The sequence below is a fragment of the Ictalurus furcatus genome, chromosome 29 (genome assembly GCF_023375685.1).
Source record: "Ictalurus furcatus strain D&B chromosome 29, Billie_1.0, whole genome shotgun sequence".
NCBI classification, from domain to species: Eukaryota; Metazoa; Chordata; class Actinopteri; order Siluriformes; family Ictaluridae; genus Ictalurus; species Ictalurus furcatus.
Window position 1 is genome coordinate 11509602 of NC_071283.1, and position 26995 is coordinate 11536596.

The window sequence follows — 26995 nt, forward strand, 5'->3', positions numbered from 1 at the left end:
TAGAGAGAATACAAACTTTTGAGCTTGCTAATAAATATAACTGCTCAGTCAATTTTTTTTTGCTGTTAAGCGTTTTTGTTTTTTTAAATAGCAAAAGCCATTAAGTTTGTAGATTGTAAAATAATGTTTTTTTTTTTCAATCACCCAAAAGCCAAAGGGAGTGCAAACTTTTGCCCCCCGACTGTGTTCTTGAAATTACTTCAGACTGTAAAACAAGACGCAGGCAATTTATAGTACATTGCTGTTTGTCCTCCATTGTGAGATTTAATCAGAATTTTTATGGACGAGTTTACATCCTGATGTTTAGGCGGTAATAATGCAGTAAATATTTCTCAGTCCTGTCATGGTGTCCATGGAAACCAAGAGGTGGAGGCTGCTGACTCTTATTTTATATTCCAAGTGTAGTCTGATTGACCAGCGGTGATACCGCCTCACTTTATACACTCTTCTAAAACAACTGTGAAGCACATTGGGCAACAAAGTTGTTTTTAAATGTGCTATATGAAGATATAAATAAAAGTTGAAGTTGAAAACCAGTTCTCGCCTCTTTCTCGGTCATGTCAGTCATGTCTGGTTTGATTAGGCAGCCCGAGCAAAGAGCATTTTCAAGAATGTCGTTTTAAGATTCAACAACCTTTCTGGTGATGAAATTACTACTGGAGCTTAGCAAGACGTGTCAATAGTAAGTCAAGGCTGTACGACGTCCATGAAGGACTTTATCCTTAGCTGGTTTAAAGCAGAGACACGCTAAAATGTTGATGCAATCCTCCTGGAGTGGATATGGACTAATGCAAAATGTAGGCTGCTGCAGAATCCAGGAGAGTGGGGGGGGGGGGTGGGAGAGCCCAGGCTGGACATTCGAGGAGATGGTGCCACCTAGTGGTAACTTAAATAGTTGGATAAAATGATTTATACAGTAGGAGTGGCTTCCAAAAAGCAACGGCAAGAACAACACGCACCAGTCTGCGAGCTTGCCTTTTGAAAAGAATATTCGAGGACTGCTGACAAGAAAATACTATTTGACAGCAAGAATAAATTTTTACCACAAAAGCCCTAGAAAATGAGGGTGGAGCTATCACCTAGATAAAGTTGGTGCAAACCGCCACCCCAAGCAAATGTATGCCTTTCATGTTCCACACCCTTTCCCCATCACTAATTTTAGTGGTGTTTGAGAAAATTAAAAATGAAATGAGTGTATCCTCTACCAAGACAGCAATCCAAAATACAAGGCCAATGAATCTATGTAGATATCTATGTAGATGTATATCTATTTAATGTGAGTAGGTATATATATATATATATATGGGGGGAGAGAGAGAGAGACCTTTTCCACCGTTGCTGGAGCTGGCATTGCTGCAGGGAAACAGCAAATATATTGAGAATCAGTCCTCATTTTCACTGGATTAAGCCACTAAATTCGAACAACCCAGTGGTACAGAATGTTTTTTTCATTGTAGTTAGTGAAGATGCATTAAATATGCATTCCAAGGAGAAACTTAATGAGGAGCTAGAAGCAAAGACACTAAATAACTAACATCATGAACATATTAACAAGATTATAAGTACAAGGTTAATACTTAATAAAAAAAAAAAACGACTTCGACAACTTTGCCATTAAACTTGAATCCTAGAAGACTGTCATCATAGTTAATTATATACACACACACAAAAAAATTCTAACACGGTGTGCCGTTGATTCATTGTTGCAATATTAATGTAGCGCTTTTTTTTGTTTGTTTAATTCAGCAATAATCTTTAAACCCCCAACACACATTTTTCAGGCATTGAAATGGCACAGAATTAGCTCCAGGTAAACAGGCTTTTGGCGGTAGGGCCAAAAGTTTTGAGTTGGAAACATCTGGAATGGTTCCAGTTTAGACCTAAGATACAGAACCATGAACAAGAGGTTAAGACCTGGTCATAGGATCTTTCATCAAATCTTAAATCCAAATGAACAGAACTGGTTGCAGGATGGAAAATCAATCTTTTGCTATCCTAATCTCTGGACTGTAAACCTGTTGAAAAATTGATCGGAAGGAGACGATCCTCACGAGCAAACCTACCAAAGTTAAGGAAATTAAACCTTTTTAAACAAAGAAAGAGTCATTAGGAAGTGGTGTTATTGTTAGGTGTGATGGTGCCAACATTTTTTACATATTTTTTTTTAAACATGCCGCGTAGAAAAATTCATCCTTTTAAGTTAACGGTCTTATTGGGCCGCACACAAACCAAACAAACACGCCAAGCCAAGGCAAAAGAGCCAAAATGTATAAAACACTCCATTTAAAAGGGAAATAAGGGAGTGTTGGGGTGAGGAAATCCTGACACGGCCCAAACTTTCCCCCGCTAACACAATGACCCACGCAGAACTATTAACATCCCAGTGAAGCATACAATCCTCTCCACCATTAATTAGCACTCTATAAAACATTAAAAAAACATTTCAAATTAATTTTACGCCTCAGTTAATACTGTCCAGCAAAGTGGTGGGTTTTTTTTGTTTTTTTTTTTAAAGTTGTGTTAAATTTTATTTGGTCTCATTTACTCTCTTCCATTTTTTTTTTTTTAAACATTTTTTTTTTTTTTTTAAACGTTCCACAGGTTAAAACATTACAAGAGGCAAAACACACTTGAGCACATTTTGTAGATACATAAAAACACAGACTCTCTGAAACACAAAGTCATAGAATGATTAGGCCCAGCCCAGTATGTCATTTTGCAATCACAAAAAACAAACAAACAAACAAACAAAAAAGGCAACATCACAAAGCCCAGTGGAAATCGAACACATCCATAATAGGAAGGAAGGACAGCATAAAATCTTATTCAGGCGCCACGAAATGGAATATCATCATAAAGTCTAGTATTAAAAACAATGAATTAAACAAAAGCAAACATGTTTTCTCAGAAAGAAGAACAAACGTCCAAGAGCGCTTGTGTCCATTTGAAGTTTTTTTTTTCTTCTCCTTCTTCTGAGTCATTTACAAACAATGGAATGGAGAAAAATATAAAGGGATAAAAAAATAAAAAATAAAATTAAAAAAATCGCAGAATAGGTCGTCGTCCAAAAAGCCTGTCTGTAACCGACTACGGATGATGGTTGAGATCGTATGAGCTTGTAGAATAGATTGATTTGTCCCTTTGCAGCACCCATACATCTCCATCACACGCTCCAGTGACGTAAAATACAATACACAAAGCATCCTGATGAGGACTCTGTCTCTGGCCCGTTAAAATATCTTTAATCCAGTGTCTAAAAGGCCTTAATAAATATAATTATCTCTCGCTTTAAAAACAAAATAATCTTTCTCTCACAGGGGAGTGCACAGTACTAGTTACTCTGTCGAAGCTGATTGTGCTTAGCACAAAATAAAGTTTAGCCTAATTACTGAAGAAGCAGATGGAAAAGCATTAGCAAAGAGCACAGGCATAAAAAAACAAACAATTAGTCTAGTCTGTTATTTCCGATGCTAACTGCTACGTTTAAAACCATAGCCCAAGACACTCCTTCGTCCTAAATGGCTTAGAAGAGCGGGTTACGAAGTTTCTTTGGCACAAGAAATGATGCTAGTACATGATAACAGTGTCTTATGAACAACTACATCACTACTGACAAGTCGAGAGGAGAGAAAAAAAGACTGATAAAACAAAAAAAAAAAAGAGGACAAGGTGGCACTGATAAATGAGAACTTGCTAATGATGGCTCGTATGACGGTTATGATGAATTGCTGCTGGGCTTTCGGGCGTGAGCGCAGCTGTTCAGCGTGACCTAGAGATCCTGACTAGCATTAAGAGCAGCCATTTAAAAAAAAAAAAAAAAAACAGACTCCCAAGCCCGGATGATCAACTTGAGAATGAAACGTTATCGGTAAAACGAGCCCGGCAGATGTTGACTTTGGAAATTGCAGGAAAAACCAAAGGAGCTTCATGCTAATGTTTTAGCGACCACGCTGAAATAATAGCTGACTCATTCGGTGGCTGGATAATGCTAGTGTAAGGTTTGGATTTTTTTTTTTTTTTTTTTTATATATATATATATATATATATATATATACACCACTGGAAACTGTGTATATATTGTGTAAATGAAAGGAATTGATATGTGTGCTGGCCTGAGAAAACTATATACAGGCTTTCCTGAACTGAAACGTGTTTCTCTTTAGCATGTATCTTAACAAGAAGTAAAAGCGGAACGTTTTAAAATCTGGTTACCCCGCAAAAATGAACACATTTTAAGATTTCATCCTGACAGCCTGTGTGCAATCATAAACTGCGTTGAGCGCATCGATTGGGTCCATAGCGAACAAACAACTTGATCAAAGCCTGACATTCGCTGTGTGAGGAAATCATGATCAGCTAGCAAGCTTTTTAGACACCATCAGGTAGACTACATTTGTTAACCTGGCTCCTTTCACAACATGATATTTGCCAAGGTAAGAATAAAAAGTAAATAAAACATTCCCACATTGTTTTTTTTTTTCGGTTTCTTAAAGTTGAGAAAAATCCAATCTTGACTGAAACATTTCACCTTTTTGGCCCGAACTGAGCCACGTTGACGCCTGACGGGTTTTCCCAGGCCGCCACACATATAGCTTCGTTATAGAAAGAAATATTTTAAAAAGGCAATTTTCAAATAAAGAGGGACAAAATAGATTCGTTCAGAAACTTAAAACCATGTATTTTAACCTCTGCTCATCAGTCATGTTACGCTAACATCTGGTTATCTTCCTAGCTAGCTACAATTCATCATATTAGCATTACGTCTAAACTAGTATTTCAGTATTGGCCAAACTTTTGAAATTTAATACGGTTACATCGATTACATCAGTTACACTTTTAAACAACAGTAGAGGTGATTTTTCTTGATTTTTGACCAGTTTCGATCTCTAGTTCAAGGCGGCGATTAGCAATGACAAGAGTGCAGTGCCTAAGCTAGCATAACGGCTAATTACCTCAAAAAGCCTTATTGATCTGATCCGTCAATGTAGATTATCTCAGTGTTGACTAAAACTAGACATTTCAGGAATAATCCATTTACTGCCAGAGTTGAAGATGTCGCACGTGAGTTAAAGATGAACTGCTGATTTAAATATATATAAAACGGTCCTTAATATAAACAGTCCAATTATGTTTTGATGAATGAGCACTCCATGCAAATGACCACTAACCTTAGAACTGAAGACAAGAAACCGAATATCAAACCTCACAATATCTTTGGTAGTGAAAAGGCCATAGTACTAACCCTTGAAGGGATAAAGTAAAGTTAAAAAAAAAAAAAAAAAAAAAAAGAATTCTCGTTTCTGATTGGTCAGAAGGTGTTGAGTCATGTTCTATATCGGCAGCTCTGACAGTAGTTACGGGACAGCAGCCACTGCGACTTGTATAATGGATGCTCCACGAACGTTAAAAACTCCTTACGAATTTTTTTTTTTTTTAACGCATTTTTGGAAGGAGTCTCCAGTGTCGGCTCTTCGTAACAGTCAGGGACGTCTTAAGTGCGAAGCTTTACTTATTGGCAAATGATCAACGTTGGGGTGGCACCATGTGGCAGCATGTTTGGTTATTTTGTTTCGCACTGGAGCTACAAAGGGCTAACTGTTTCAATTTGTCGCTAACGAATTCATATAGTAGACTGTATAGTAAATCTGCGGCCGTGGATTTGAAAAAAGAAAGAAAAGGAAAATGTCACGGCCGGATGTTGTTATTTTACACGTAGGCAGTCACATACTGTAGCTAAATTGAAATCACCTATTTCCTTATAATCTGGTATCCTTCTGCCCTGCTAGACTCCGCCTCACAAAGTCTGAAAGTGACGCATTACGCCGTAATGTCATCTACTACAAACTCTGCCTACTAATTAAAAAAATAAAAAATAAATCAATTACTGACCAACTTCATGTCATTTTAAGCAAATACATGTATTATGTATTTCTGGAAATAAGTTTTGGGTGAGACCGAGATCCATTACGTTTTAGTTACATCATCCTCATAGCTCCATTGCAAAACTAAAGAAGCATACAGGCTTGGGTTTATGATGTTCGATTCCACCAGGCATGAAAACGCTGACATAGTCACTTTTTTTTTTTTTTTTTTTTTTTTTTTTTTTTTAGTATTGTGAACACTTTTCATCTCTCTGAGACTATGTAGCCTTTGACAGCAAGCAGCTGTGACAGCAAGTTAGCGCTGACGGTGTGGGACTTCTGCGTGCCTGTGCGGATACAATTTTTGTACGATGAATGCACTTTCTGTACACTTTTTAGAACAGCAGTCAAAGCCTCCAGGGATCCTTTGGTGTTCCTAACACATTTTCCTCCAGACTCGGATAAAGGCGTTGCAATTTCTGTGCTTGGATTGAAGCCGGATCGTATTTGAGCGCTATCGATTACATGGCGTTTCGATGATAAAGGGCCAATCTGGATTAGGGGTAAATACATAGAAACGTTTGTAATAATCATGCGAAACTGATATGTGGTAGATGTCACTGTATATGTGTCATATAGATTGAAGACTTAGTTTCACTCAAACCCTAAAAAGCTGGAGACATTTTGTAGATTACATTATAATGAGATTTTTTTTAGTACAGTACATGCACATTATACATAAGGGAAGTAGATGACCTGCCTTATACATTGCTACACACTTTTCTCAGTAGTTTAAAAAAAATATATATATAATAATAATAAAAAAAAAGGATTTAGGGCAACATCTCTTGTGGTTCGAATTAAAAGAAGCAAGTCTGGCCAAGGTAACTGAGCTGAGTGTTTACTTTTCTGTAATATCCTCTGTGATCGTTTGCCTCATTATTCAAAAGAAAATGACTTAGTGGTTTAGTCACATTGAAAACCATGCTGTGGTGACATGTGCTCTAACTCGAGCCGCTCAGGGTGAAATCTATTAGCCCGAGTCCAATTAGTGGACCATGTCTTTCCTGCGAATATTGTGTCTAAAGTGCTGACGAGCTGTAACGATCCCTCAAGCACTACTAACGTATGAAAATTGGGCCCTCAAGGTTCTACACAGTTCAAAATCGGGTCTATTTCGCTCGGAAAATTAAAAGTGAAGCTTTCTAAAGGATGACTCGTCCATTTTGAGAGAATTAACTTGGTATGCTCATGTAGATTTTGCTACAGGTAGATGTGAGGAGTTGATAGCGATTCTATGCGGTGGCCTGAGCTTTTTTTTTTTTTTTTTTTTTCATTCTTTGGTGTGTGTATATGGAATGACCAGCAAGTTTGTCCTCTCCAGGCTGTCGCTACCAGACTGGAACATTCGCCCTATGAATGAGATAAATTTAGATCCTGTCAACATTGCATACAGAAAATCAACAGCTTAATTGTTTATACAGACTATACTCCATGTGAAGAGAGAAGCAGAATTAAAGGAACCTTGCTGAACTCAAGATAGACATATTAGAATCAGATCATCTAAAAATCCTAACACAGCTGATGACAAAAACAAAGTCGATATTCGAATAAGACTAATACATCTGCTTGTTTCCACGCCTTCCTGGTCTTTAGCCGTGGTGTAACTCTTACTTTAACTGCTCATTAGCTGAAACAGACATTGTTCCTAATTGAGATAACCAACAGAAAAAGGCACTTAAAGTAATGAATGCATATTGCCCAAGTCACAATGCTAATAATGCTAGATGGAAAATGCACCGGTTCTGGAAGAATCTGGAATGGTGATTGATGTTGATTTGAAGAAAATAAGCCACATCATAAAATTGCACATATCACGAGCTTCTTTTTTTTGTGTGCGAAGGCAAAACTTATAATCCGACACTTGGTTAGTCTGAAGCTTTTCAAAGGAACACAAAAAAAAAAGCACCAAATACTGGGAGCAATCACTCCTTACGGACTGTGTTGTGTTAATCTGAACTGGCAAATGTGCGGCTTCCCTTAGAAGCTCAGAATATGTCGTCGCTTTGTTTCGTTGAAGACTTGAAGGGACTAAGACCCAGAGTCTTTCTGGGGAACACTTTCTCTTTGGCAACACCTATGGGCTTGTTGACCCCTGCCCAACCCATGTCTATGAATGGGGCGTCAGCAGGGTTCAATGGGGCTACCCTGAGAGAGAGGTTGGGACTCCCGTTGGTGGAACATGGCGCAGAGCGGGAAATAGGAAAAGGGGTAGAGAAGGGATCAAACGGTGAGGGAAGATCCGAGTTTATCAACGGGTCAGCCTTGAGATTGAAGGGATCGCAGTCAGGTGAAGGGAAGGGGTCACAATTCGTGAAGGGGTTGGTAGGCGAGGGTCTGTATCCCAGTCGTGGACTTGTGGGGCTGCTAGTTGAAATGGCATGCCGCGAGCTGCATTTTTCCATCCCGCCAGCTGAAATGAAGCTCCAGGGATCTATCCGGGGTCGGTTAGGAGACGGCCGAGGTCGAGGTATGATGTTTACCTCTAGGCGTCGTGTTTTAGGGCTCCAAAGACGAGGATCTGGGTAGAGAACAAATGGAACCGGGGATTTCTCGTCTGCTTCCATAGTATCTTGACACAACGGTAGATCCAACACTAAGGAAAAAGGGAATAAAAAGGATTTATATACTAGGTAAAGTCAGCCAATAATAACATCTTATAGAAAAATAGAATCTTACCTAGTTGCGAGGAAAGTCCTTGACTAGATCTTCTCCTTCTCTCTCCAGTCTGGTTCACACTCTCACTCTCGGTCTCTCCGTTAGCGATCCACTCAGCAGAGCTATGCTGGAAGGTCTTTCGGCTTGACCTGTCTCTCTCTCTGGGGTTCGGAGGAGGTGGGGTCAACGGTAACGGCTTATTCTCCGGGGGCTTCAGTGAGGTGTCAAGAAACTCTTGGGGCAGACAGTCTGTACTAAATGTGATAAGGTCCCCAACCAAGGTGGGATCCGTGGGTAAGTCCACCACAGGCAGTGGAGGGTGTTCTCGCCCTAACTCCAGAGCAGGAACATTAGTTCTATGGGCAGTTCGTGGAGGGGGTGTTGGTGGGTGCTGGGGTTCAAGATGGCGTCCCAGAGCCACAGATGCGAGAAGAACGGCACCACTAAGCAAAGCGCGGTGAGTGCTTTTAGTATGAGGGGGAACACTGGAGCGACAGTCTAGGTTTGGTGAACTTCGAGGGGACAAATATCCCTCTTCACTCCCAGAGTCCTCTTCTGGGAGAGCTGTCCAGGAAGGTTCCTTAACCGAGTTAGATCCTAGAACAAGACGTAAATGTGAGCGAAAAACAAGCAACAAAACCAGGAACTTCAAAAAGAATGAGTATCAGTCCTATTCTACAACGTGTACGGCTTATCCGTTGTCGTATAGAGCGTACCGTTTTGGCTTGGTTCAGGTGTAGTGGGTCTGTACTCCTCAAAGTCGTCTTTGGAGTCTCCGTTCTCGTTGCTGTCCAAAGCCAATAGCCGAGCTCTCATAGACAGACTAAGAGACATGTACGCAGATTTCAGTGACAGAACCAATGAGTCAAAGGTCACATAGGTCAAAGGTAAGCTGGCGTGGTGCATGTAAAGCTTGCAGAGTATACTAGAAAACTGCAGACGCGGTGCATCATTAAAAGCATGGTGTTTCTTTTCTTTCTTTTAACATCCTAACCAGCCTAAACATTATAGTAACCACAATCATCTATCTTTACTAACAAGCTCCAACGTCTGCAACCCTCTTGATATACTCTAGTTAATTTAATCGAATGTGTGCGTGTCGTTAGGCTCTCTAATGGCCGAAAACAATCAGATACTTTTACTTTGTCTCAATCGAGGTGTTGAACATTAAACGGTTTAAAACACAGAAACGGTTAAGAGATAATGGGATGAAGAGACCATCAGAAGACCTACAAGAGGACAATTTGGACCTTTTCACAGAGAACAGAAGTGTTTAGATACTACGAATCACGATAAACATCATACAGTAATGGGAGGAAACCAGACGCATCCCATCTGAATAGTATCTTTAACGTTTCCGAGCATGTTGCGGAAGAACGTCTGTTCTCTATCTCTGTATGATTTCTTCATGTCTTATCACAATAATAATTCCACTTGTACTACATACACTTCATTTGAATTAAAAAAAAAAACATTTACTTTTACCGCTTAAATAACTAACACGGATTACGCACGTGTAGGTTAATATAGTAGGTAGTATGTAGGTGTATATCGTTTGGCTGTGTGGTAATGGTTTATACGGTCAACTCCAGAAATATTGGCACCCTTGATGAATATGACCAAATATTTTAAAGGAATAATTTATGGGAAAGATGAGCAGTGTCTTCGGATGTTCGCGTGGAAAATATGAATAATTGTATGTGGTGTTTATTTTACAGAATCATTTTTCCATTCTTTTAAAGCGTGTGTGTGTGCAAGCAAGTACCCGCTCTCCTGAGGACTCAGACGCTGCACTTTGGGACTCTTGGGGCTTTTGGGGCTTTGAGGGCTCCAGTGAGATGCGAGTCTCCTCTCACCGTTAGCCTTCAGAGGAAGAGTTTCCAGCGGCCAGACCGAGCTCCACTTACTTTCACTGGGGCTCACTGCAGGAGCAAAGAGCGGAGAACGGTTTAACATTCAAACACTTTTTCTAAGAAGTATCTTTTACACACTGTGGCCATGTACTATGAGTGATGAAATGGCAGAACCGTCTACATAAATAGCTTGATTCCTAGTAACTTGATTCCATGTGATCACAGAGCAATTACCAATTCCTTTGCTAAAAAAAAATCATGTTTTTAATGCTTATGGGAATTATATGAATGAATACTTGCTCTCTTCTTTTATTCCTCTTTGTGTGTGTTTTAGTCATAAAGGATGAACTCACGTTGGATGGCACGAAACCGTGGACCAATGGAAGGAGAACCCAAATCTGGAGAATTCCGTCTCTTCTCCAACCCAGGAGAAGCCTGCACTGTGATTTTATGGATAAAATCTAAGGGGGAAAAAAAAAACGTATTCAATATTACTATTTAGACTGGAAGGAGGTGTTGCTTCATTTCCTAGAACAGCAGCTCTGACAGAACTTCCGGCTGCGAGGACTTGTACGACGGATGCTCCAGATAAACATGCTGATATAAACATGGTGAAGTTTTCTGTAAGGTGATGTTTATGTAACATTTTTGGAAGGACTTTGTAACTGTCCTCTGACTAAAGCTGCATGTTTTTGTCTTATTATTATTATAATTATTATTATGTATGTATGTATGTATTTATTTTTAAAGAGAGATTTGTGATAGTGAGCGAACGAATGTTTATATCATACTAACTTTGAACTATAAAATGTACAATGTATCATTCTTTAATAAAAGTATATAAGAGGAATAAAACACTTCGGGACGTGCTGTTATTGGAAAACGATCAACTCCAGGGTGGAAACAAAACACATTCAATATTACAAGTTATTTTCAGGCTCAGTAATTTAACACTAATGTAAGTTCAGGCACGTTGTGCACAGTAAACTGATCACTGAAGCATTAAATGACTAGTCATTCCCTCCAGGATTTCACGATGTTGCGATGGCAGAAATGAACTTTCCAGAAATTTCCGCAGATTCGAGCCAAGAGACGTGTCATGTGACCATCACAACACAATGCATTCAGAGCTTTGTAAAAGTTTGGTAAAAGCTGGGATTTAATATACATGAGACTCGAAGAGAAAATAAAATGAAGGATATAAATGACGCAAAAGACAAAAATGTTTTTTTTGCGGGTGTCATTTTAAAACCCGAAGGTGCTATAATACCAGTGTGTCTGTGGGGGATTTGGTGGCTTTGTGGTTAAAATGCTGCCATCTGGATTGGGAGGTTGTAGGTTCAAATCCAGCTTGTTCCTGTACATGTTGTGTAGGGTGGAGAATGTAGGAGGTGGAGTTAGAAAGACAGAACTTTGTGAGGTAAAAATAATAATAATAATTAAATAATGAAACCAAGTGTTGTCACTTCAACAAGAGAGTGATGCAAGGAATTTGCCATAGTGTTGATGTATTTATATACAGAAGTGAGTTTTTAAACTGGTTCACAAATTAGAACAAATTGAAATGGCAAATAAAGTCATTCAGATACTTGGAGATGAACTTAGCAGATGTTTTTGTACAGAAAGGTCACGTGGCGTTTTGATTTTGTGTGTGTGTGTGAATGATATAATGTTCAGTGAATATCAATGCACAATGCTGGCTAGCTGTTCATTTTTGGGAAGGGGGGGAAGAAGACTTGATTAGACAAAATGGCAAGCCAACATACGATGACCTCGAACATCAGAGACCTGGCTTGCAGCAGTTTTGGCAGCTGCAGTCTGGGGCATCATCAGGACTGACTGACAGCAAGCTCAACACCAAAGGCAGATGAGGAATTCATTTTTCAAGGTTTTTTTTTTTAATACACATGGATAGTTGTAACATGTTATCTTTTATGCTCAAAGAGATCTCTTGGGTGTTACTTTGAAGGCTGAGCAGAGCTGAAGTTTTGAAAAAGCTTGAATTGAAGATACAAGTTAATGAAGCAAGAGACAGAAATAGTCGGGGGGGAGGTGGCATGGGGGGGTGGAGGGTGGTGGGGGGTGATCTTGGGGGCAGGGCCGAGGGGCGGTGTTTATGTGGGGCGGGGCAGGATGGTGACATGACACCTAGCCATTCTTGTGGGAGTGGGTGGCATTGTGGCAAAAGCCTTGCCGCTGGACTCAGAGATCATGGGCTCGAATCCAGTGTTTGCTTATGTTTAGTGGGGAAATGTAGTGTGTTCTTTGCTTTAGGTCAGGGTATTATGTATATGAAGGTGAAAAGGACTATAAAAGTGTTAGTTTGTACAAAGTCCTGTAGCTCATATGGAAGAGCATTGCCTCTGGATAGAGAGCTCGCTGGTTCAAACCCCAGTCAGGACTCCAGGATATGAGCATGAAGGTTCAGGAAACAGTGGTGTGGAAGGTTTGGGATGAAGGTATCAGAAGGTGTGACTGAGTGAAGAAGGTGGTTAATGCCCACCACTGTGGGTGTGACCTGCGCTTGGTTGAGTGGGGTGTTAGAGAAGAGTGGAGAACAGATCAGTGTGGTGAAAGGGTTGATGAAGTAAATGGTACTTCACAACCCTAAAAAAAAAATGTGGGTGATAGGTTATTTTTCTGAAAAATTCTATAGATGCAAAAACTAAGTCAAACCTCTTTCTTTTTGGTGCATAACCCCCAGCTTTCCTCTCCTCAAAACCTGGGGGGCCAGTTGTCCACAGTCACCTTACCTTGGAGCCCTGGCTGGGGTTTGAACCAGCAACCTCGCAACCCAGAGGCGATGCTCATCCACATGAGCTACAGGACTTTGTACAAGCTAATGGTTTTATAGACCTATTCACTTTCATATACATAACCCTGCGGTAACATTAAAAAGAAAACTGTTGACATTTGCCCACCAAACATAGTCAAACGCTGGATTCAAACCACAAACCTCTGAGCTCCAGCAGCAACACTTTTACCACAAGGCCACCAAACCTGACAAGAGCAACCAGCTGTCATAGCGCTTTTGTGGATTTAAATGACAACTGCAAAAAACAAACAAAAAAAAAGAGGGTATTTTTTTTTTGTGGCAGTGATCTAACACAAAGTTACTCATGTGGAGGTTCATGGCCTTGTGGTAAACTCCTTGCCGCTGGCCCTATGAGGTTATTGGTTCGAATCCAGCATTTGCCAATGTTAGGTAGGGAAACAGTTTTCTTTGCTTTAGTTCAGGGTTATGTATATGAAGGTGAAAAGGTACCTTGCACAAAACAAATCATTTTTATACACCTTTTCACCTTCCTATACATAACCCTGACGTAACGAAAGAAAACTGTCTAGCGCTTTTCTGTTTTTAAATGACAGCTGCAAAAAAAAAGGAGGGGGGGGGGGGGATTTTTCTTGGCGGACATGATAGTCACTGTGACACCAAACAGCTCTTGAGGAGACTGATGGCCTTGTGGTAAAAAACTTGCCTCTAGTTTCAGAGAGTTCTGCTTTCTCCCTATGTTTGGTGGGCAGGATGAATGATGTAGAAGGTGTCTGATGGGCACGACCTCAAGCTCAAAAACCGTCCTTTTTTTTTCTCAGAATGTCTTAGTAATCACATAAGACTTCCTGTTCCTGTCATGTAGCAATATGAATATGCCATGAAACATATACCTTAGTCGATACTCTCCATTCTAGCTTCATAACAAAGAGTATTTAGTAGTAAGAGAGTGTGCCCTCTCTAGTGGTATCTACCTTGTGGCATACTGATCTTCTCCCCGTTCTTGCATTTCAGCTTGTGCTTCTTGAAGGTTCCTTTGCGCTTCTTGACGTTGGGTTTCTCCTGATTTTGGTTTAGGTGGAGGATGAGGAGCGAGAGCTCCCTCTCGAACACATCCTGCTCCCACTGGGCCAGCTGCTGCTCGCGCAGACGCAGAAACTCCTCGTGAGACTTCTGCTCCAGAGCGGCACGTTTCAGCTCCTCTTCACGACAACGCAGCTCCTGTGCACAAACACGCGTGTGTGTTACATGACCTTTCACCTCCATTATTATATCAGATAAAGCTTAACAGAAACTTATTGTTTCCTACACAGTACGTATATTATATAACACCTTACAAGGTTTCTCCACCCCCCCCGCCCCAAACACACACACACACACACCTTTTCCTTAGCACGCAACTCATCGAACATGCCCTGGATCTCCAGTCTCCAGTCGTCCTGCAGGGAATGGAAGGAGTCCTGAGGCATCTCCTCCATCACCTGCTGCTCAAGAGCACACAGCTGAGCCAAGATTGAAGCAAAGCTTGGCCTGTGGTGGGGGTCCTGATCCCAGCACCCTGATAAAAACACACACACACACACACACACACACACAAAATGCTTACTGATGAACAAATAGACAGATACCTAAATCATGCATGGATAAATGGATTCACAGATGGATGGATGAGATGTAAATAAATGGATTGGTGGAATTAATGGATGTACGCCCCTGCTTCATAACTGTAAAAATACGAAGATGGATGGATGGATGGATGGATGCTTACTATCGGATGCATGCACTGCTTCAAACCTGAAGGAATCATTTGATCCATTTTGGAATGGACGGATAAATATGTGAATGGATGAATAGAATGGGGATGAACGGATATGTAAATAGATGGATACATGAGCTTATCAATAGGACAGATGGATGGATTAAATGTAAATAAATGGATAGATGAAGAGATATATGCGTGTCGGATGGCGCTGCTTCATAACTGCATAAATATGAAGGCGGATGGATGGATGGATGGATGGATAGACAAACTGATGGACGAATTTATGGACAGATGTATTTGTGAACGGATCGACGGAACGGACGTATGGACAGATATGTAAAAGGACGATTGCTGGTTGACTGGGTGGATGGATGGCTGTGCATATAAAATAACTGGCTGGACAGAGGGGTAGATGGATGGACGGCTATATAAATGAATGGATGGAGACATGAAAAGATGGCTGGATGGTTATGTACATGGATGGAAGACTGCATGAAGAGATCGAAGTGATTGATGGATGAGTGGATGGATAGAGAGATGTATTTCTGAACGGATCGATGGAATGGATATGTAAAAGGATGAAAGGATGGATGGATGGGTATGTAAAAGGAGGATGGCTGGTTGTGCATATAACTGACCGGCTGGACGGAGGGGTAGATGGATGGCTATGGAAATGAATGGATGGAGACATCCAGAGATTTATGTAATGGATGGATCCATTGAATGGATCAAGATAATAGACGAATGGATGGCTGGATGGATGAATGGACTGATGAATGAATGAATGGATGGATGGATGAATGGATAAAAGAAGTTACCTGACATGAGTTGGGTGAAGGGTTCGGGGCAGGTCGAGGGGATGGGCAGAGTCAGTTTGTTTACTGCCACTCCGTAGGCCACAGCCAGACCATCGATCCCTCTGTACGGAGCCTCGCCTGTGAGTAACTCCCACAGTAAAACTCCATAGCTAGAAAACAGAGAGAGAGAGAGAGAGAGACAGACACACATTTGAAATCAATCCAACCCAAACTCCAACATCCAAACACACTATGCAGGATGGCGTAGACACACGGAATTGTGCCGCAAACACACACGCACACACACACACACACACATATACTGCAGACACATACGCACTTGACACAGCTGTTCAGAAAAAGAACAGCAGCGTCCTCCGTGTCTTGGCTCCTAAGAACCAACAATTGCCTGCCGAAAACCCCCACAAGAGCGCTTTCTCTTTTAAACTCTCTCACTCTTAGAGAGAGACGCGCCCACGGTGGCTTTATATAGCCCGCTAATTACAGCATGCGCACGTACGCAGCACAACATAGCTTTCTCTGCCCCGCAGCTTCTAAACACTATAATCTAAGGAGTATATTAAGATGCCTTTAAAGTCAGAGAAGAAAGAAAACTATTTTCTTTCTTTCTTTTTTTTTTTTTTTTTTTTTTTTTTTTTTTAAGTGTTGTGATTCTACAGCGGTCTGGCCTGTCGCTGCAGGGCACATCTCGATAGTTAGCAGACGTCATTACGACGAATGTGTGAATTTTACAGGGAAAGATGTGGTCTAATGTGTGCAAAGTAACAAGTGTTGGTAATAACTTCCAGATCTGTGCTGCAGATGTTCAAATTCTAGAAAGCACAGAAAATCAGGCTGAGCCACGGCTGCACGAACAAACCGGCAACAACTCGTCTCAACCGTCTCTCGCTTCCGAGTATTCAAACAATCATACGCTTTCCGAGTACGCAAACACGACAGTGCTTTGAGCATTAGTTATTCAACGTTCTATCCACCTGCAAGCATCTACCCGAATATACCCTCACCCGCCACTTTATTAGGAACGCCGACGCACGTGCAGATACAGGTCTGGAGCTTGAGTTCTCAAAGGTCAGAATGAAGAAAAAGTGCGGGATGGATGTCGGTACCAGACGGGCTGGCTTGAGAATGTCAGAAATTGCCGAGCTCCTGGGAATTTCACACAAAAACAGTCTCTCGAGTTTACACAGAATGGTGCGAAAAACCAAACAAAAACCAAACAAAAAACTATCATCAGCAGAAACATCTTGAGATCAGAGGAGAATGATCAGACTGGTTTGAGCTGACAGGAAGTCTACAGTAAGTCAAATCCAAACACGCTTTACAGCCGTGGTGAGCAGACACGTATCTCTGCATGCACAGCATATCAAACCTTGAGGAAGATGAGCTACGACAGCAGAAGACCACATCAGGCTCCATTCCTGTGAGCCAAGAGCTAGAATCTGAGGGCACAAACTCACCAAAAACTAGATAGTTGAAGACTGGAAAAAAAAAAAAACAAAGAACAGGGCTGAGTTTTGTTTTGTTTTGAAATTGTGCACTTCCTGCATACAATCCATGCGCTCATAGAGTACGTCCGACGAGGCGTCCGCCATGTTGGCATTGTCATGTGACCTACAAGACCTTAAAAAGCGCCGACGTGATGCCTTCTGCCGTTTTTTTTATTCTGACAGCTCTTCCACACCAGTCCCGTTGCATTATGGGATGTGCCCACAGTGTCCAGTAGTTCCATACTGCAGAATCTCGGCGGAAGCAGTAGGTTATCCGGGGGCTTTCTCACCTGCTGTTTTATCAATACTGAGAATCTCGGACGTTTCGGCGTACTGCTTTTCGATAGTAGGGATATTCGGACGCAGCCTAGGTGCTTGGTTTTTTTTGTTTGTTTGTTTGTTATTTTCAAAACTTCAACTCCAGCTAGTATGCTAGCGTGTTATTATGCATTTAAACCTCATCTCACCTTTATCCTTTCATACTAGCATACTTAACTGGATCTCTGTGCAATCGAACAGCCATGTTGCAACACCGCGCTCCTCAGGCTGCGTTGGATTTATTACACAATTAAAATCCCAGGCCTGTCCATTAACCAGAGTCCATGTAAACATAAGGATTACAGCTAATGCAGTGTTTAAAAACGACTGCTTGCTTAAAAACACACCAAGCCAAAATGATTTCCCCTTGGTATACACTTACGAATTTATCAGTTTATTTTGGGAACGCATAGCCTGACGAGTACGTGTCACTCGTGTAACGTGTGACGTGTTGAGCTACCTTTACCGTCGTCGTGGTGAAGCTTTGTTCGGGTGTACAGATTACAGTACGGTACAGTGCATCTTAAAGCCACATCAGCGGCGGAAAAGATTTCGGGGGAGACGGACTGGACCTGTCTCGCCAGACATTCCACACCTCTCTTCATTGATAAAGAATGTGTGTGTGTGTGTGTGTGTGTGTGTGTAAACGCCTGACAGTCGTTTCTGCCCGAGTGACTGGCAGTGTATTCACCGTAGGGATGCGCCCTTGAGGACAGAGGTGTCTATTGTTCGTAATGTGTGTGCGGTTGCTGTGTTGAGGTTAAATCCCTTTACATGCTATTGTGACTGTATGTGTGTGGCTCTCTCTCGCCTCTCAGTCTCTAAACCTGGATAAGAGCGCTATTGTTTCGCTCACCTGCTGTGAATCAAAGCAGCAATATATATGCGTGTGTGTGTGTGGGTGTGTAAGAATGTGGGAGAGAACAGCAGGAGTCATCTGCGAGCTCTGATCAAGCCTCTGATTACCGTCGGCCCTTTGCTTCGCTCCGCTTACTCACTCTTTCCTCATCATTGTACGCTTCGTTTCTTACACCCTCTCCATTTCCTTTCGTCCCGGTTCAATTTTCCCAGCAAAAAAAAAAAAAAAAGACTCTCCTTTATAAAGGAGATAAAACAACTACCCTAACTCGATCCTAACCCGCGTTCGAATGTTACGGGAAGGCAAAAAAAAAAAAAAAATCGAAATTCTCGGCGGGTTCGATCTCTCGAACAGACTTGCGAATGTGGTTTCTGTCACTGTAGAGCTCAGTGTTATCTATAAAATAAATAAATAAAATGGTGCAGGACTAAAAACAATGTCTTCTGAATCAAATGTGTGATGATTCAGACAGCAAACATGTCTCAGCAGATCAAGTGTTCCTTATTCTGTCCGTACAGGAGGGGGTTTTTTTTTTGTGAGTGTTGCAGCCAATAATGCTCGATTGTGCTGCGGCTTTTCTCCAAATTTGCTGGCTTTTCTTTTTTTACCCGACCCCCCACCCCCTCCCCGGAAAACTACTTGAATCGCACTCGATTGTTCTGCGCGCTTTTGATCAGTGATGCTTGTTGGTAAATGAGACCTTTCAGCTGTATCGTGTTCGACACGAGCGAATCGAAGAGGACTTTGGTTGAATGCGCGTTTTGATGACGCCGGAGCTGCGGAAAATCCGCGGTACATCTTTAAAAATTGCACGCAGTGATTTTCCAACAGGACTCCAGAAGGACTAGAGCTGAGCCGAACCCTTAGTACGATGTTAAAGGAGCAGCCAAAAAGGGAAATGAAATCACGATGCGTTGCGTGTTATCTCACGCTCATCATGCGCTGAGTGAGGAGTAACACATGACGGGTGTGCTGATCCAGGAAAATAATCAGTGACTGGCTCACCTCCACACGTCGCTGCCCTTGGAGAAGGTGGAGGATTTGATGACCTCCGGTGCCATCCAGGCGTAGGTCCCCGCTGTGCTCATTTTGGTGGTCTTCTGCCACTCTCGCGCCAACCCGAAATCCGTGATCTTCAGAGTGTTTCCCTCCATCCCGTTCTTTTCTATCGGCTGGGCCAGGAGGACTGAGCGAGAGAGAGAGAGAGAGAGAGAGAGAGAGAGAGAGAGAGAGAGAGAGAGAGACACAGACAGACACTGTAAATATTGAACTATTAAATTTCCATTAAATGAAAGACTCCATCATCAGAGCGGATTAAATCTGCATTTATACTCCTGTGCAAATCCAAGCTTCTTTCATCGCTATGGTATTATCAATATTTCAGGTAAATATCTCAAGATAATTAGTGAAAAAATGTATTTACACGTTCAATTACACTGATCCGATTTAAAATGTGCGTATGGGTTATACGTCCGGGGAATCGGTGAGGTGGAAAACCGACTGTACTGACACGTGACAGGGTTAACGGACAGCTAGAGAGGATTTCTTTGCCAGGATCGGTTGATTCACAGGGACATGAGAAACATAATCTAGGCCTAATAATAAACGATAATAATAAATAAATAAATAAAACGTGCTGTTATATAACGCTTTCTGAAGCTTTTTTTTATGGAAGGACATTCAGAGCGTTTTCCACTACGGGGAAGTCTTCAGTGCAAAGGATTTCTCTGCAACATGACGAGAGAGACAGAGAGACAGAGAGAGAGAGATGGAGAGAGAGAGAGAGAGAGTGGGAGAGAGAGAGAGAGAGAGTGAGAGAGAGAGAGAGGGAGAGAGAGAGAGGGAGAAAGAGGGATAGAGAGAGGGAGAGAGAGAGAAAGAGGGATAGAGAGAGGGAGAGAGAGGGAGAGAGAGAGAGGGAGAGAGAGAGAAGTGAGGGAGAGAGAGGGAGAGAGAGAGGGAGAGAGACAGAGAGATAGAGAGAGAGGGAGAGAGAGAGGGATAGATAGAGGGAGAGAGAGAGAAGTGAGGGAGAGAGAGGGAGATAGAGAGAGGGAGATAGAGAGATAGGTAGAGAGAGGGAGAGGGATAGATAGATAGAGGGAGAGATAGAGAAGTGAGGGAGAGAGAGAGGGAGAGAGAGAGGGAGAGGGATAGATAGAGGGAGGGAGAGAGAGAGGGAGAGAGAGAAGAGAGGGAGAGAGGGATAGAGAGCAAGAGGGAGAGGGATAGATACAGGGAGAGAGAGAGAAGTGAGGGAGAGAGAGGGATAGATAGAGGGAGGGAAAGAGAGAGAGGGAGAGAGAGAAGAGAGGGACAGAGAGGGAGAGGGATAGATACAGGGAGAGAGAGAGAGCGAGAGAGAGAGAAGAAAGGCTTGTGCTATAACGTGAGTGATAAAAAACCGAAGTGTCGTTCTTTAACGTTTGTATTTAATGTTAACTCTACGGAGCCCCGCGCATGACAAAACAACAACATTTCATAGCCACGAATTAAGAATTCGTTCCCACGACATAATACATGGCCACGTATTATTCATTCGTACCCCTGAACGCATTTACCTAAAACGAGGGAACGAATTAATAAAACGTGGCCATGAGATATAGATTCTTTTTTTTAACCTACATGTCATGTGAGGGACTCCGTCCAAATCGGTGTCATATAAGAGCAATAAAACATATTATAGGAAAATAACAATAATACACTTTAAAGTGGTAACAGTACGACCCACATCGCACCACCGTGTTTCCTAGGAGTATGTTTTTTCCCCTTACGTGACGCTTTTCTTATGAACGTCACTCCAGCGCCTGAATAAGATGCTTCGTAATGAATGATGGAGTAATTTAAGGGAATTTAAAGGGTTAACATGAGCACATCTAATCTTATGTTTAAATACATAAACAAAATGATTTTAGAATCTCAGCAGGATGGGCGTGGCAGTAGCGTCGACTTATATTGCGTATACAGGCTTTATCTCAGGAGTGAGAACACCGCCTACGCAGGCAGTCCCGGCGTGTCCGGTAGAACAAGATCTCACGTGAATATTAATTATAATCCGTTATCGCCAAATGTAGCTAGCACGGATCAGAACTCGGGATAAAGGCCTGACTTCAAAACAGAAGTTTCGTAAGTGTCCGGTCTTCTTCTTGTGAAACGATGCAACGGTGTGTGTGTGTGCGCTCTATCGCACTAATATAACTCTTTCTCTCTCTCTCACTTTGTCTGTCGCGCGCTCGCTCTCTCTCTCTCCCTCTCTCTCGGTTTCTCACTTCCTCTTTGTTGGCAGAAAAGCAGAAGCGTGTGCGTGTGTGAGACGTCATGACCGAATATGTCGCGAGACTATAGAGGGTGGGGAGAAACAGGGTTGCATCTTCGCCATGCACTCTTCCTGCTCTCCACACACACACACACACACAGTCACAGAGTCAGCACGTCGTGCACAGCATGCATTGCAGTGGCAAGTACAAAAGGGACCTGTGCGACCACACACACACACACACACACACACACACACACACACACAGGCGTCTTTCAGTATCTCCAGATAGCCATCACTATCCAAGTGGAATTTGGACTCTGAACACACACTGTGAAATGTGGTGTGTTAGGCAGAAGTAAAACGGCTCCTGTCTTCATTTTCTAATAAAGAACACACACAACGCTCGCTGCTCCGTCGCACCGCTTTTCTCAGAAACTCCTGCCCAACCCCAACCCTGCAAATCTGCTGCAGTAACTACAAGCAAGCCAAAAACCATACTAGAAAATTATACCACAGACACACACACACACACACACAAAGTGGTGGTTTCCTCCAGCTCGTTCCTGTGACCTCCCCCACAGGACGTGACGCGATTCTGCCCTGCTCAAAAGTTCCTCAAAAGAGGACGGAAAATATCCCTCGTTCGGCTCTGCTAGAACCGGAGACTCGCGAACACACACCGGAAGCACGTCCGATAAGAACACGCCTTAAATCTGGGGTCGGTCCTGACAAAACTCACAAACATTTCAGTGTAAAACAGCAGAAAACACGAATACAGGAAAATTACTGAAAGATTCCCCCCCGCCCCTCGGTGCTGTCGAATGCTCGATTCTGATTGGTCTAAACGTATTGATTACCTTTCTAACAGCAGCTCTTCACAAACAGTATCATGCAGGACGTACAGGATTTCGCAGAGTTTTTCTGATTGTTGCGGCCAAAAACGCTCGATTTTCCTGCGTTTTTTTTTCTTTCTTCAAAATCTGCGATGCAACAAAATAAAACGAGGTTTTTGTGCCTTTTTCGTGTGGGAAACTACTCGAATCGGCGAAATCGCAATCGCACTCGATTGTCCCGCGTGCTCTTTCTCAGCGATCGGCAAACGAGACCTTTTAGCCGTACTCACGTTCGACGCACGTGAATCGAAGAGCGCCTTTGTCCGAATTCGCGGTTCCGACGACGTCGCGCGACGTTTCCGCGTCTCTGCGGAAAATCCGTGGGAGTTTTGAAAAAAAACCTCAAGACTGCGGCGTTCGCTCGATTTGGCGTTCGTTTCTACGATCGCAAGATCATGAAATCCGGGAGGGACCGAATAGTTGATACGGTGGATTTTTCTTTCCCGGGATGTTTAGCGTTTACGGAAGGAAAATGCTAGCAAGGGCCAGATTGGAGTTTTCCGACTTGTAATTCCGAACGTGTAATTCTTTCGCAAGCTGTAAAGTGGAAGGCTGAAAAGGAATTCGCTGGTTTCGTGTTTGTTCCGCGACGTCAAATGTAACTATAAATGGATAAAAAGTAAGAGCGGTTATTATTTCATAAATAAACAAATAAATAAGTAGCAATCGCTGTCGTATAAGAGGAATAAAACCCTCCACAACGTCATGGTTTTTTTTGTGTGTTTTTTTTTTTTTCAATAATACATTTCATGGTGTTGTATGAAATTTAACGGGGTGTTTTTATGAAATAAACCAAACCAGAAAACAAAAATATATTTAAAATAAATATTAATAATAACCAATTAAAAGTCTATATAAATCACAAACCAATTACTTCACAGCCAGCTGTGTATACCTGTGCTATTAGGACTTGGATTTTAAATGTAAATTTGGATTTTTATGGTTTAATTTAAAGATATATATCAGCTTTGGAAGCTCTTGATGATATAATATGCTACATATCTTCTTGTCTTCTGAACTTTAACTTTAAGGGAGAAAAAAAAAAAAAAAAAAAAAGAGGTTTCACTAATGATTATTGTTCTTGTTCTGAGAAACATCTACCACAGTCATTTCCCCAAGGTGAACAGCATGAGTACTAAAACTCTTTTCATATTTCTCTGTGTTCTCCGTGACAGGGCGCTCGCTAAGCTCCACTGAAACCCTCTTGACATACTGGTGCCTTTGTGAACCGAAAATCTCACGTTTTCTCAGGTTTATTTGAGCCAAAAACGGTTTCTTAGCTGTGACACACCCTACAGAACCATTCCTTCCCACAGTCCAAGGGCTGGCTCTGGTGCCAGATGCTGAGCAAGTATTTGCCTGGCTTTATTTCGAGCCCTTAAGGAAATGATGACCTTCAAGTATTGTTCATCACATACAGACAGAGTTCTGGCTCCTCTGCAACACGTACTGTCTCCGATTGCTTTCTCTTGAAATATCCGATCTACAACCAAAAAAGTTGGGACGCTGTGCGAAATTTCAATAAGCGAATCTCATAGACCCATATGTTAATCCCAATAGAACATAGGAAACATAGCAATTGTTTAAACTGGGGAAATGTATCATTTGAAGGAGAAAAATAAGGTCATTTTGAATTTGATGGCTGCAACGTTTCAAAAAAGTTGGGACGGGGGAGCAACAAAAGCCTAGGAAAGTAAGTAATGTCATGACTGGTACATTTGCATCGTCTAAACTATGGTTAATCCATAGATTTTTGGAGAAATGCCCATAATTACTGGCAAACTAATTTAGTGCAACTATATGTCAGTGTGATTAACCAATCTCCAATCACCGACGGTCTCAAACGCTCTCAAAAGTCAGAGTCTTGCCGGCATTTCAAGCCCTGATTTCTTCTAAGTACGATCAGCCTAATTAAAAATACGGCCCACTGGTTGTCTCGGTTAGCACGTTTGCCTCGAATCTCCGGGGTTGGGGGCTCGAGTCCCGCTTCTGCCCTGTGTATACGCCGTTTGCATGTTCTCCCCATGTTTTGAGGGTTTTCTCTGGGTTCCCCTCTGGTCTCCTCCACCAGTCCAAAGACATGCCTCGTAAAGCTGACTGACATCTCTAAATTGTCCGTGGTGTGTGAATGTGCAAGTGTGACGGTCCCATGAGATCGACTCCCACAACATTCAATGTGAACTGTGAACTGTATATATCCAAAATATACATACTTTCCATACTGATAACTATATAAGCGACCAGTTTGAAAAAAAAAACAAAACAAAACATTTTACTCATAAGCAAACTGACTGAAAAACTTGCAGTGTGAAGTGAAGTATAGTGTGTTTCATACCTTACAGCAACTACCTGATAATGAAATTCGTTGCCAGTTATTTTCATTATCGAATTGAAAACACACACACACACACACACACACACACACACACACACATTGTGCAGAGTCAGCATGTCTGCCTGTAATTCGTGTGGCAGAAAGCAGGGCCACTGAGAGTTCACACACTTCCAACAGCTTTAAAGCTTCACTGAGAACACACAACAACAACAACAACAACAACAACAACAACAACGACAACAAATAATAAAGAAGATTAAGAGTGATTCAGAGTGATTCTGTAAGGAGCATAAATGTCAGCTCCTCAGCTAAAAAAAAACGTAGTGACTATAACCAAAAAACCACAAGACGGGTCATCAGACCAACTCTAGTGAGCCGTAACCACCAATTTAGTCCCACATTCACCCAAGAGCTACGCTGCTTTCAGACCGGTGTTCTCTTAAACGCTATCTGTTAGGCCCTGAGCCAGGAAGCTGTTATTTTTTTTTTTTAATATGGTGGCGCAGGAAAAACGAAACAAAGGAGAGAAATGAGGGCGCGCTAGACACCACGCTGAACGAACACTGGCGCTAGGAGAGACAGTAACCATGACAACGGGCTGTGTTTGCTGTTTGTTGACTGTTTGGGAGGCAGAGATGTTGGTAAGCTGAACGGCACAGGCTGAACTCGGTCACACCACACACCCACGGGGAGACACAGTGACAGACTGTGACAGATATTACTGAAACATTCCTTTGAGGAAACGTTTAACATTTGTGGTTTAGCTTAAATTTCTATTTTAATTACAGGCCTCGGAGGCGGACCTCTGTGAATGTCAGTCTCTGTGAAAAAATTAGGAGGCGTGGCCTCTGTGCCTGTCAGTCCTTGTGGAAAGTAGTAAGAGTGGCCTTCGTCTCTGCGAAGAAATTTTGGAGGTGTGGCCTCTGTGCCACTCAGTGCTTGTGAAGGAGGTGAAGGAGGCGTGGCCTCTGTGCCTGTCAGTCCTTGTGGAAAGTAGGAGGAGTGGCCTTCGTCTCTGTGCAGAAATTTTGGAGGTGTGGCCTCTGTGCCACTCAGTGCTTGTGAAGGAGGTGAAGGAGGCGTGGCCTCTGTGCCTGTCAGTCCTTGTGGAAAGTAGGAGGAGTGGCTTTCGTCTCTGTGAAGAAATTCTGGAGGTGTGGCCTCTGTGCCACTCAGTGCTTGTGAAGGAGGTGAAGGAGGCGTGGCCTCTGTGCCTGTCAGTCTATGTGAAAAGTAGGAAGAGTTGCCTTTGTTCATGTCAGTCTCTGTGAAGAAATTAGGGTGTGGTCTTTGTGCCTGTGAAGGAGGTATGACCTTTGCGTCTGTCAGTCCAGGTGGAGGTGTGTCCTCTATGCCTGTCAATCCCAGTGAAGAAAACATGTCCCAGTAAAGAAAGCAGTCAGTCCCAGTACAGGAGGCGTGGCCTCTTTGCCGGTCAGTGCCTATGAAGGAGGTGAAGGAAGCGTGGCCTTGGTGCCTGTCAGTCTCAGTGAAGCAGGCATGGCCTAGGTACCCATATGTTCCACTGACGAAGGAGAAGGAGGTGTGGCCTATGTGCTCATCTGCCCTAGTGAAGGATGTCTAACCTATGTGCCTGTCAGTCCCAGGAAAGGGGGTGTGGCTCATGTGCCTGTTAGACACCTACCGTGTCAGTCAGTCTCACTAAGAGGTGTGGCCTCAGACACTTAAAAAAAAAAAATAAACAAAAACAACCAGACTGAACTGTACTGTATTATATCACAGCTTTAAACACCCTCATAAAACTCTTTCCCTTGTGTCTCATTTCTCGACCCTCCATTCTCTCGTTCTCCTTGATCCATCCTTCCTCCCTTCACTATTGTACTGCTCGTCTTCCATTCTCTGCCTGCATTCTCTCTTCCTCCCTCTTTCCCCATAACCTTTCTACATTCTCTCCGTGTGTGATTACCCTCTCATTGTGCACAAGTGTATGTGTGTGTGTATGAGTGTGAGGTTGCCAGACAGCGTCCGTGTCAGTGTGCTGCGACCCAGAGAGACAAAGCCCTCCTTCTTCCAGGGGAAAACCCCCACCCTGCAGGAA

At 42.4% G+C, this 26995-nt stretch overlaps 1 protein-coding gene across 1 annotated transcript in view; it reads right to left on the reverse strand.

The window, feature by feature from the left end:
• Positions 1-4040: 4040 nt before the first annotated feature.
• LOC128604276 (mitogen-activated protein kinase kinase kinase 11) overlaps positions 4041-26995 on the reverse strand; it is a 36357-nt gene continuing 13402 nt past the window's right edge. Inside the window, exons 2-10 of the mRNA XM_053619285.1 lie at positions 19455-19635; positions 15786-15934; positions 14588-14763; positions 14180-14426; positions 10786-10893; positions 10345-10501; positions 9296-9402; positions 8601-9176; positions 4041-8517 (exon numbers count right to left, since the gene is read on the reverse strand). Of these exons, the coding sequence (XP_053475260.1) occupies positions 7910-8517; positions 8601-9176; positions 9296-9402; positions 10345-10501; positions 10786-10893; positions 14180-14426; positions 14588-14763; positions 15786-15934; positions 19455-19635 (2309 nt within the window). The 3' untranslated portion in view covers positions 4041-7909. The remainder of the gene's footprint in view (positions 8518-8600; positions 9177-9295; positions 9403-10344; positions 10502-10785; positions 10894-14179; positions 14427-14587; positions 14764-15785; positions 15935-19454; positions 19636-26995) is intronic.